At 45.0% G+C, this 12,409-nt stretch overlaps 1 protein-coding gene across 1 annotated transcript in view; it reads right to left on the bottom strand.

Annotated features, from left to right (window-relative positions):
* LOC126252737 (solute carrier family 22 member 7-like) overlaps positions 1–10,873 on the bottom strand; it is a 90,733-nt gene extending 79,860 nt beyond the window's left edge. The window contains exons 1-2 of the mRNA XM_049953640.1: positions 10,865–10,873; positions 10,485–10,744 (exon numbers count right to left, since the gene is read on the bottom strand). Coding sequence (XP_049809597.1) covers positions 10,485–10,744; positions 10,865–10,873 — 269 coding nt within the window. The remainder of the gene's footprint in view (positions 1–10,484; positions 10,745–10,864) is intronic.
* Positions 10,874–12,409: the final 1,536 nt, after the last annotated feature.

Raw genomic sequence — 12,409 nt, 5'->3', positions numbered from 1 at the left:
GGCGATGGCCACTCCCTTTGTCGGTAATTTGCATTATTTCAACTGCTGGCTTCTGCACAGCTTTGTTTAGGAATATCATCCGCTGCTTTCAAACATTGCCTTTGTCTAGCATCCTTGCCGCTGGTATGACGTCATTGCTCAAAGCTGACGAGTGGAATCAGACACTAGAATTTATCCGCAGTTTTTATGCCTGTTGTGTTCCATTTTAACGTTATTCCGTAACTGTTTACGAATGCAACTCTTACTTAGCGTAAACTTACGTGGATATACCACATATAAACCAGAAAATACAATATTGGAGACGTATTTCAACACTATTTGGTAAATATGTAGTAGAGCAACGTATGATTTGCGTGGAACGTAAGTGAATGTGTCATATCTCGAAATACTCGTCTAATCACCTACTTTAATTTGCTTGCATCTTAAAGTCAAATCTGAGCGAATACATTTACTACGCTGTAATATTATCTGCGCAAGGAATGTACATTTGATGAATTTAAGATTAGAGTTTTAAACGAGCACCTTCAACGTGGTATTCAAAATGGTGGATTGTTTAGTTTATACTATACAGTGCTTTAGTTAGTGCCTTAGCGGTGGACGCTACACATAGTGCCGGAGTCGTGGCGTGCGAAAACGGAAATTCCAGCACTTTGGTGAGATATGGTCAAGGCTTTCACCGTAAAGGCCGTGTGTTTTACAGTTTTTTCAACAGTACCAGCGAAGTATTATGAAAGGTGCAAGTTGCACAGTCCTGTGCCACATCGTCAAGGTAACAGCCAGCCGCGTCGCCACTGTTACGGAATCAGCAAGCATGCACTTGATCCTGATTCGGTGATTATTCTGATTGAAGGGGACTTGTCACCTGTGTAACTGAATTTTACGAGTGGACACTTGCGTTAGCATATCGCATCGATAGATCAACAGCCAGTCACGCCGCGAAACGGTTGTGTGTGAACTCGTAAAAAACATTAGCTGAACACTTTGGATGAATTAACATTAATGGCGAGAAATGTGTCGACAGCGATTTTGTTTGTTTACGGAACTAGAAGTCGAATAGAGAGGCTGTGCAGTACAACTTTAGGGTATACTGTACTGCAAGTACACCGTGTGGCAGATACACTCCTGGAAATTGAAATAAGAACACCGTGAATTCATTGTCCCAGGAAGGGGAAACTTTATTGACACATTCCTGGGGTCAGATACATCACATGATCACACTGACAGAACCACAGGCACATAGACACAGGCAACAGAGCATGCACAATGTCGGCACTAGTACAGTGTATATCCACCTTTCGCAGCAATGCAGGCTGCTATTCTCCCATGGAGACGATCGTAGAGATGCTGGATGTAGTCCTGTGGAACGGCTTGCCATGCCATTTCCACCTGGCGCCTCAGTTGGACCAGCGCTCGTGCTGGACGTGCAGACCGCGTGAGACGACGCTTCATCCAGTCCCAAACATGCTCAATGGGGGACAGATCCGGAGATCTTGCTGGCCAGGGTAGTTGACTTACACCTTCTAGAGCACGTTGGGTGGCACGGGATACATGCGGACGTGCATTGTCCTGTTGGAACAGCAAGTTCCCTTGCCGGTCTAGGAATGGTAGAACGATGGGTTCGATGACGGTTTGGATGTACCGTGCACTATTCAGTGTCCCCTCGACGATCACCAGTGGTGTACGGCCAGTGTAGGAGATCGCTCCCCACACCATGATGCCGGGTGTTGGCCCTGTGTGCCTCGGTCGTATGCAGTCCTGATTGTAGCGCTCACCTGCACGGCGCCAAACACGCATACGACCATCATTGGCACCAAGGCAGAAGCGACTCTCATCGCTGAAGACGACACGTCTCCATTCGTCCCTCCATTCACGCCTGTCGCGACACCACTGGAGGCGGGCTGCACGATGTTGGGGCGTGAGCGGAAGACGGCCTAACGGTGTGCGGGACCGTAGCCCAGCTTCATGGAGACGGTTGCGAATGGTCCTCGCCGATACCCCAGGAGCAACAGTGTCCCTAATTTGCTGGGAAGTGGCGGTGCGGTCCCCTACGGCACTGCGTAGGATCCTACGGTCTTGGCGTGCATCCGTGCGTCGCTGCGGTCCGGTCCCAGGTCGACGGGCACGTGCATCTTCCGCCGACCACTGGCGACAACATCGATGTACTGTGGAGACCTCACGCCCCACGTGTTGAGCAATTCGGCGGTACGTCCACCCGGCCTCCCGCATGCCCACTATACGCCCTCGCTCAAAGTCCGTCAACTGCACATACGGTTCACGTCCACGCTGTCGCGGCATGCTACCAGTGTTAAAGACTGCGATGGAGCTCCGTATGCCACGGCAAACTGGCTGACACTGACGGCGGCGGTGCACAAATGCTGCGCAGCTAGCGCCATTCGACGGCCAACACCGCGGTTCCTGGTGTGTCCGCTGTGGCGTGCGTGTGATCATTGCTTGTACAGCCCTCTCGCAGTGTCCGGAGCAAGTATGGTGGGTCTGACACACCGGTGTCAATGTGTTCTTTTTTCCATTTCCAAGAGTGTATATTAATTACGTAAACGCTCCTGTCGGAGCACAAGAAAAGACGAATACGATCCTCTTTAAAACACTCTGGCAGAAAAGTGGGAAACCAATTACCTCAATCCTCATTCCGTTTTCCACGCCAAACATTTTGGCATGTGGACGTTTTCGCGCTCTTTTAACACAGAGCGTTCTAAATCGTCTTACACAGTCTCTCTAAGCCATCATACTTAGCATCTCTCTCTCACTGCCACAGTCTACACACGTCTCTCACATTGTCTCCCTTTTCACCCATTGGTTTACAGTATACCCTACTGCCACTGTCTCCTCACTCAGTTACACTGTCCGCAACTCATGGTCTAGTGGCTAGCACTGCTAGATCACGGGGCCCCAGGTTAGACTCCCGGAAGAGTTGGGGATTTTCTCCGCCCAGGGACTGCGTGTTTGCGTAGTCCTCATCATTTCATCATCATTCATACAAGCGGCGAGACTGGACTGAGTAAAGATTGGGAATTTGTACGGCGCTGATAACTGCACAGTTGAGCCCCCCACAAACCAAAAATCATCATCATCATCATCAGTTACACTGTCTCCATTTTTCTTTCTTTCTCCCTGCAACTGTCCCCGCCATACTCCGACAGCTCAATAATTTCAGGGGTCTAACGAAACCCTATACTAACGTGTTTAAAATTTCAGTCCCAAATGCGCCGTCGCCCGTACATGCGTGTTAAAAGTCCGCTGGTCTGAAAGTGTTCAGATTCCCAGGCCTATGCATGGTCTCCGCTCATCTGTATTTTTCATTTCCAGTGTCTTCTTTCTCTTCTTCTCCCACTGCTTCTATCTCTATCCAATCGCTTTCTGTTTTTACTGACACTGCCTCTCTCCTCTCTCTTTTGATGCCACTGTTATTGTCTTCGTCCACCTCTCTTTCTCTTACACTACCACTTTCTCTTTCCCACCGTCACTGGCTCCTCTCTCTTTCTCTCCCACCGACACTGTCTCGTCTCTCTTCCACCGTCACTGTTTGCCTGCTACTCTGTTTCAGCACAAAAAAGCGCGAATATGTCAGCATGCCAAAATTTTTGATGGCGGAATGACGTTTGAGGTGACTGGTATCGCACATCTTCTGTAAAGTATTTTAAAGAGGAACATAGCCGCCTCGTTTGTGCTCCGACAGGAGTATTTCTCCGCTAGCACTTCTATTCCTTGTTAGAGCAAGGTATGCTGGTTATATAAAACCAGTTCCAGAGGTCAGTGAACCTTTGACAGTTCATTGATATACACACAACAAAAAGTTTTGCATCACTCTGGTTCCCAGAACTCCTGAAGATAGACGTTGACGGTGGATATTGTATCACAGACACAGTCCCTTTGACTGTTCAGAGATGCCACTAAACGCGTCCAAAGATGTAAACAAGCACGCATCAGCAGCGCCTATTAGGCGCAGGGGGTCCGACAGCCGATCAGTTCCAGTCATTCCACCAGGAAGGAGGTACCCGGCTCGTGTTGCCTATAGTTCAACCATGGCTAGACGGTCAATACGGCGATTTGATCGCGTCCGCATTGTTACTTTGTGCCAGGAAGGGCTCTCAACAATGGAAGTGTCCAGGCATCTCGGAGTGAACCAAAGCGATGTTGTTCGGTCATGGAGGAGATACAAAGAGACAGGAACTGTCGATGACATGACTCGCTCAGGCTGCCCATGGGCTACTACTGCAGTCGATGACCACTACCCACGAATTATGGCTCGGAGGAACCCTGAGAGCAATGCCACCGTGTTAAATAATGCTTTTCGTGCAGTCACAGGACGTCGTGTGGAAATTCACTCCCGACGTCCATGGCGAGGTCCACCCTTGCAATCACGGCACCATGCAGCACGGTACAGGTGGGTCCAACAACATGGACCGTTCAGGATTGGCATTCGTCTTCATGGACAACAATTCGAGCCCCCGTCGTGCACATCATGCGAGTGACTTCCTTCAGGATAACTACATCGCTCGACTGGAGTGACCAGCAAGTTCTCCAGACATTAACCCTATCGAACATGCCTGGGATAGATAGATGTAAAAGGGCTGTTTATGGACGACGTGACTCATCAACCACTCTGAGGGATCTACACCGAATCGCCGTTGAGGAGTGGGACAATTTTGACCAACAGAGCCTTGATGAACTTTTGGATAGTATGCCACAACGAATACAGACTTGCATCAATGCTAGAGGATGTGCTACTGGGTATTAGAGGTACCGGTGTGTACAGCAATCTGGACCACCACCTCTGAAGGTCTCGCTGCATGGTAGTACAACACGCAATGTGTGGTTTTAATGAGCAATAAAAAGGGCGGACATGATGTTTATGTTGATCTCTATTCCAATTTTCTGTACAGGTTGTGGAACTCTGGGAACCGAGGTGATGTAAAACTTTTTTTGATGTGTGTAATTCGACAAATTTAGATACATTGACACATATAGACAATGAGAAAGCATAATATAAGTTTAACACAAAATAGTTTGACATTTTTCTTGGATTCTTTGCGCATTTATAGCAGATCACCGAAATGTCTGGCTCATGGTATCTTAAAATAGAAAAAATGTTATTAGAAATATTTTACTTGCAATGTTTCGGGGTTTTCTTTTCAGTCAATTTTTGTCATTGCAGTAACACTTTGGGCGTATTTGTACAGGCGTGAAGTGTTGTTTTTCCTGAGACAAGGCGTCGCAAAGTTTTGTTGGCGAAAAAATGCTGGCTAAAAACATTGTTTTGTGACCTCAGAACTTTGTGGTGATCCTAGAGTTTTTTTCCATGTGTTAAATACGTGAGTTAAAGCTCACAAGAGATATTACCTCCATATTTTACAAGCGCAAGTACGGTAACTTTGAATCTCTGGATCTTGCTAATGGTTAGTGATACTGAAGAAAACTGCAAGGTTCTGAATAACATCATCTTAAAAACATATGATAAAAATTTCGACTATTTGCCATTAATAGAAATTATGGAAGTCGATATCGCCACAATTGGCGCTTTTGACACCCAAAAATCTTTTTTTTAATTTTAGGTTTTCTCAGGGACTGCCCATGAACAAATGGTGCTTTCTAAGCCTCTTAAGGTCCACCCTAGACCACACCTAATGTATAAGAACCACGCGATATGTTCAGTTTTCCTGGGCTGGAGGAAATGTGTAGTTTAAATTTTGACTCTGTACTGTAGAATAGTCTTATATGCAGCAGAAATTCTTAACCTAGTACGAACAGGAGTACGTAAGAGACTAGAACGCGTGGAACGAAAAATTCTCAGGAGAACAGTGCGACCTCGAAGAACACAAGGTAGTCAATTTAGAAGACGAGAGAACCATGAACTATACACCAAGGTAGAGAGAATCTCGGACATCAGCAGCGAAAGGAGGATTCTGATCTTTGGACACATCCACAGAATGGACCATGGGAGGTTAACACAGCAAATAATTTTCTGGTGGACAAGAGAACCAAAGTACACTGGGTCCAAGAGGTGCAAAGGCGTCTAGAAGAAATGGGAATACAGAAAACAGATAATACAAAAGAGTAATTTTTAAATAAAAAATCTAGGCTTTCACAGGTTTCGAAGACGAAACTAGACCCACAGCAAAGTCATAAGACAGAAGACAGAAGGTTGCAAAGCACGAGAATAAAAGAATATTGAACAATGAGATAGCCCAGAAGAAAAGATACTTGACGCGAATTAACGTTGTCCTCAAATGGCCAAAACGGAAAGAAAAACAAGAAGCGACAGCATGTCCGTTATTCCCAAAGTATACAAATGGTCTCTAGGCTTAAGGTTATCCAGAACACTTGACCCCTTGTCTCTGTGACCAACAGAAGCAGAGAAATTACTCTCCGAAAAGTGCGAGTTGTCATGCACGCACTTAGTTACACCTTTTGTGTGAACAGTGCAGCCCACATTGCACTGGTGGAACAAATGTGAGTGTTTACCAGATGTTTGTGGTTCTGGCTATGTGTCTTGTATGCTCCCTCAACCTGCAGCTAATTAGCAAAGAAACATTTCAGATCCATCTTTAGTTGGTGGTTGGAATAAAAAGGGAACAAGTGCAGAGAGGAGATAGGTACGTGAGATCTACACGCTCGGTCATAGAATATTGTGGCCATGTGCATGTGCTACGTAACGTGGTGTATAGTCTCTGTTTAGCTCCACCACCCCTCGCACGCAACCCACCCCCACCCCCGTCACAGGCCGCTTACAAAATGCTTAAAGATAAAAGTCAACTATACCCTACATCCTATTTACTAAGTTTCAAGAACTATTATTAACTGACAAACCAAGGAATGTACCATACCTCCTACGTATTTTGTACTTCGAAGACAATAGAAGACTAATTACAGCGAGCATAGAGACAACTAAGCAATCACTTTCCCGTGAATGGAAAAGGTAAACATCTTAACATGTTGTACAACCGTGCGTTTCACGGTGGTTTGCAGAGTGTGTATGGAGATGTAGATTCTGTACACCTGTTTTGTTACTGAGAGATTCTTGGTACAGATAAGCAATGAAAAGGAGCACTTTCCACAGTATATTCGGTGTAAAAGCTAATAGCAATTTGTAATTAACAATAACAACAGTCAACATTAAAAAACCATTCGAATTATCATAAAAATTATAACAACTAAAAAGTCAAGAACGGTAAGGTGTTTCCAGAAGCCGCATAGCAGTATGAAAAGTACTTTATACGAAGCTACCGGTTTCACGTCAGACGCATTTCAAGTTCATCTGCCAAGAATACAAATCATGAGTGAAATTTTGAAAGGGTAGGAATAAATCACCTTGATACAGATCAGTGGTTTTTGGAAATACCCCACTATTCTTGACTTTTTAATTGTTATAATTTTTGTGATAATTTGAATGGTTATTGAGTGTTGAGTATTGTTATTATTATTCACAACGACTCTGAGCTATAGTTACTTTCCGCATAAAGTTGTTTGTAATAGAAATTTTTCTGGAGCTATCTTCGTAACGAATGGTCTAAACTGCTTTTCAGTACTGGTAGTGCTTATTTTCGTGCGTACGATGGTCAGACAACATTACATTAGAAGTGTCGTTACGGCTGAACTCATTTTTAAATTTGGAGATTAATGTTCCCACTTTCTGTCTGCTGTTTTCATTTTTGACACTAGACTCTTGTGTGAAGAACTAGGCAGAAGCTCTGTATCCAAACGTTGCCTTTAGAGTGTGTCATAGAACCGTAACTTCTCTGGATTTTCTGATAGATTTTTCTCCAAGATCTTATTCTGAAAGTAGTTGCACCCTTTGCACATGTCCCGTGTTTCAGTAAGCAAGCTGCGCCAACAGTATATTACTTTTTAATATTGAAAGTGCAACGTCTTCTGTTTACGCTACATATTCCGAATGATAACGTTACACCAGGATTGGTCTGTGCCATCTTTTATCATTTTATGCGGTACGCACACCTATAATAAGCTGTACTTACTGTGTTTCACCTACCATGGAATGAACAGGCAACTGTAGTAGATGAAAGCCAAAATTTGAATGACAATATACACAACGTTGGTGTAATACCCTACAACATACATTATTTATTTCTCAAACCGGTTTTCAGCTTTTACGTGATCATCAGGTACAAAGTTAAAGTATGTGATACAGTGAAATTTTGTTGGATCGAATACACTCCTGGAAATTGAAATAAGAACACCGTGAATTCATTGTCCCAGGAATGGGAAACTTTATTGACACATTCCTGGGGTCAGATACATCACATGATCACACTGACAGAACCACAGGCACATAGACACAGGCAACAGAGCATGCACAATGTCGGCACTAGTACAGTGTATATCCACCTTTCGCAGCAATGCAGGCTGCTATTCTCCCATGGAGACGATCGTAGAGATGCTGGATGTAGTCCTGTGGAACGGCTTGCCATGCCATTTCCACCTGGCGCCTCAGTTGGACCAGCGTTCGTGCTGGACGTGCAGACCGCGTGAGACGACGCTTCATCCAGTCCCAAACATGCTCAATGGGGGACAGATCCGGAGATCTTGCTGGCCAGGGTAGTTGACTTACACCTTCTAGAGCACGTTGGGTGGCACGGGATACATGCGGACGTGCATTGTCCTGTTGGAACAGCAAGGTCCCTTGCCGGTATAGGAATGGTAGAACGATGGGTTCGATGACGGTTTGGATGTACCGTGCACTATTCAGTGTCCCCTCGACGATCACCAGTGGTGTACGGCCAGTGTAGGAGATCGCTCCCCACACCATGATGCCGGGTGTTGGCCCTGTGTGCCTCGGTCGTATGCAGTCCTGATTGTGGCGCTCACCTGCACGGCGCCAAACACGCATACGACCATCATTGGCACCAAGGCAGAAGCGACTCTCATCGCTGAAGACGACACGTCTCCATTCGTCCCTCCATTCACGCCTGTCGCGACACCACTGGAGGCGGGCTGCACGATGTTGGGGCGTGAGCGGAAGACGGCCTAACGGTGTGCGGGACCGTAGCCCAGCTTCATGGAGACGGTTGCGAATGGTCCTCGCCGATACCCCAGGAGCAACAGTGTCCCTAATTTGCTGGGAAGTGGCGGTGCGGTCCACTACGGCACTGCGTAGGATCCTACGGTCTTGGCGTGCATCCGTGCGTCGCTGCGGTCCGGTCCCAGGTCGACGGGCACGTGCACCTTCCGCCGACCACTGGCGACAACATCGATGTACTGTGGAGACCTCACGCCCCACGTGTTGAGCAATTCGGCGGTACGTCCACCCGGCCTCCCGCATGCCCACTATACGCCCTCGCTCAAAGTCCGTCAACTGCACATACGGTTCACGTCCACGCTGTCGCGGCATGCTACCAGTGTTAAAGACTGCGATGGAGCTCCGTATGCCACGGCAAACTGGCTGACACTGACGGCGGCGGTGCACAAATGCTGCGCAGCTAGCGCCATTCGACGGCCAACACCGCGGTTCCTGGTGTGTCCGCTGTGCCGTGCGTGTGATCATTGCTTGTACAGCCCTCTCGCAGTGTCCGGAGCAAGTATGGTGGGTCTGACACACCGGTGTCAATGTGTTCTTTTTTCCATTTCCAGGAGTGTACTTTAAACTAGTGCATCTACAGATTATCTCCATTTCCGAAGTTAGGTTTAGAAATAAAACATCAGGGATTATTTCAGTGTAAATGCGATGTACGACCATTTAATCAAGGTAAAACATGTTACAAATTAGCTGTATACAAATTACAACAGTTGTTCATAGAAGAAAATAAATTCAACAGTAAAATTTGTTTACATATTCCAAAGATGTGCCTGAAATAAATAATTTTGTCTTTAATAGTTCCTACATTACTAACAGATAAGTTTTATTAGAGAAATTAAGCAGGTGAGCCAGTCATATGTGATTACACAATATATTTTTTCACACAACATAAGAAATTATAGTAACTGAAATAGAGGAAAATGGGGTGCGTGAGTAAGGGGTGGAATTTACCACGTGGCCTGGATGGGGTTATGAGGAACATCTGCAGTTAGTAGTGGCGAGTAAGGGAGCTGCGCCTGGTCATTCAGTACTAAGCTTGGCGTGATGGACATATGTTCATTAATTTAATTTACTCGAAAAATGTTCGTCTTCCTTCCTTTATTTTATCTCAGTTAAATAATCTTATACCGCATTTACACTGAAACCGTCCCTCTTGTTTTACTCTTAAACTTAACGTTAACATTTTTCATCTCTGGAAATTGAGATACTCTGCAGATGTACTAGATTAAAATGTCCAATAAAACTTCACTCCACCACATACCTTTGTACCTGATGATTGCATAAAAGGCAAAAAACGATTTGTGAAATAAATAATAAATACTATATAATACTGCACAAGTATCGCGTGTGTTTTCATCCATAAAGTATTAAAGATTCTACCAAGAACCGATGGAACATTCGATCGATGAAACCTAAAGTATTTCCCACTACAAACCTCGGTATGGTGAGGTTCTTCCACTGCTCAACTGAAAGGTTGGAGAGTTCCCTGCCAGGGACGTAGCACCAGTGATCAGGAGTCTGCATAGCCAGGTAGAACATGTTGACACTCATCAGGTCGAAGCATGAGGCAAAGCAAACGAAAACGATGTTCAGCCTCATCTGGAACTTCCCCCTGGACCCAATGGCGTCCAGGACCTCCTCGAATGCTGGAGAAGCCTTTGTTTTTGTATTGCATTCTGGGATTCCAGTCCTCTCCTGAAAATGAATAACGAAACAGCGGTGTTACTATCGTCCTCACTGACAGGGAGCGGTAATGAGTCGCCAGCAAGACAGGCAGACATTTATTTTTTGTTTGTGTCTACAAAACTTATTTACCTGCAGCATCAGGCAGCGAGTGCCACAGTCTGCTGGTAGAGCATGTGGGCAATAGTTTTTTGTGTCTGTAGAGTTATCTGGTCCTGTTTCCAATTACCACAGCAGCAAAAGTTACCAGTCTCATTGACCCTAATTTATTTCGAAATATTTCAATCAGTTTTATTTATTTAAGTTTTTTATTTTTGTGTATAATCGCTCAGTCCATTTTATTGCTGTTTTCTCTTACAATTCGTGGTTTCTTTGTTTGTTGAATTCAATTCCTATGTGCATGTGATTAACTTGTGTCGGTATTGGGTGTTTGAGATATTACTAGTACATCCAGTAGCGTATATGCTCTGTGAGTTCAGTGTTGTGTCGTTACTATTTCGAGATTAACAACGACTGTGCAGCAATACACTCTAGGACCAAAAAAAGAAAAGAAAATGAAGAAATGATGCACCACGGAGAAATTATCCAAATGGGATGGAAATTAGTAGGTATGGTGTACATGTGCAGACTGCAAGCAAACAGGTCATGAGAAACTGGATGCTTCAATATCACGTTGGTCCACCTCTGGCCCTCATGCAAGCAGCTATTAGGTTGATGCATAAGTTCATAGCATTTTTCTGTAACTTTAATGAACACAACAGATACATATAACAAAAAAAAATGTGTGTGAAATCTTATGGGACTTAACTGCGAAGGTCATCAGTCCCTAAGCTAACACACTACTTAACCTAAATTATCCTAAGGACGAGCACACACACCCATGCCCGAGGGAGGACTCGAACGTCCGCCGGGGCCAGCCGCTCAGTCCATGACTGCAGCGCCTTAGACCGCTCGGCTACATATAACAGAGACTTCAGTCATCAACAATAAATTCTCCTTCACCATTTACAATAGTCTCCTAATGCTGTAGTAACTTATAGCATGTTGAAGTGAAACCTCATTAGTGAACAGTACATTTGAGTAGTAGAGCAAAGCAGCCATCAGCGCATTTTGTTAGTGCGGGTTGCCTACCTGAGAGGCAGTTATGCACTCAGGGGCAAACCTATCGTTCTCCTTTGAGGGACAGGTACTTAACCTATTGTTCTACTTAAAGGATCCTTCATTTTGATTGACAGGAACTTAACCTATTGCTTCCCTGCCCCCTCCAACTCCCGTCCCTCATCAGGAAACCTCACCCTCGCTGCTACAGGTACACTTTCAGGTCTGAGTTATTGGATAGCCCCTCTCACTCTTATCAATTTGATTGACTACTTAATTAAACTAATCAATTAATTAACTTCTCCCCCTCTGGTAAGCCCCCTCCCCTCCCAACATCTCTCCCAGAAATCGGCAGGAAAAGAGACTCAACTGATCGGTGATTTGGAGCGAATGCGGTTGCAGTGTGTGGAATATTGTTTAAACACTTTAGAAAAAGTACAGAATATTATTTAATTATTTATGGCAGTGTACAGAATATAGTTAATTTATTTAGTTAAAGAATTTGTCCAGAAATCGATTGCTGTGTATGGCATATATGGAAATTGGTGGAGAGGAAGGATCTCATAACAGGAAATTAAA

The sequence above is a fragment of the Schistocerca nitens genome, chromosome 4 (genome assembly GCF_023898315.1).
Source record: "Schistocerca nitens isolate TAMUIC-IGC-003100 chromosome 4, iqSchNite1.1, whole genome shotgun sequence".
Taxonomy (NCBI): Eukaryota; Metazoa; Arthropoda; class Insecta; order Orthoptera; family Acrididae; genus Schistocerca; species Schistocerca nitens.
This window is presented reverse-complemented; position numbering and strand designations above follow the sequence as displayed.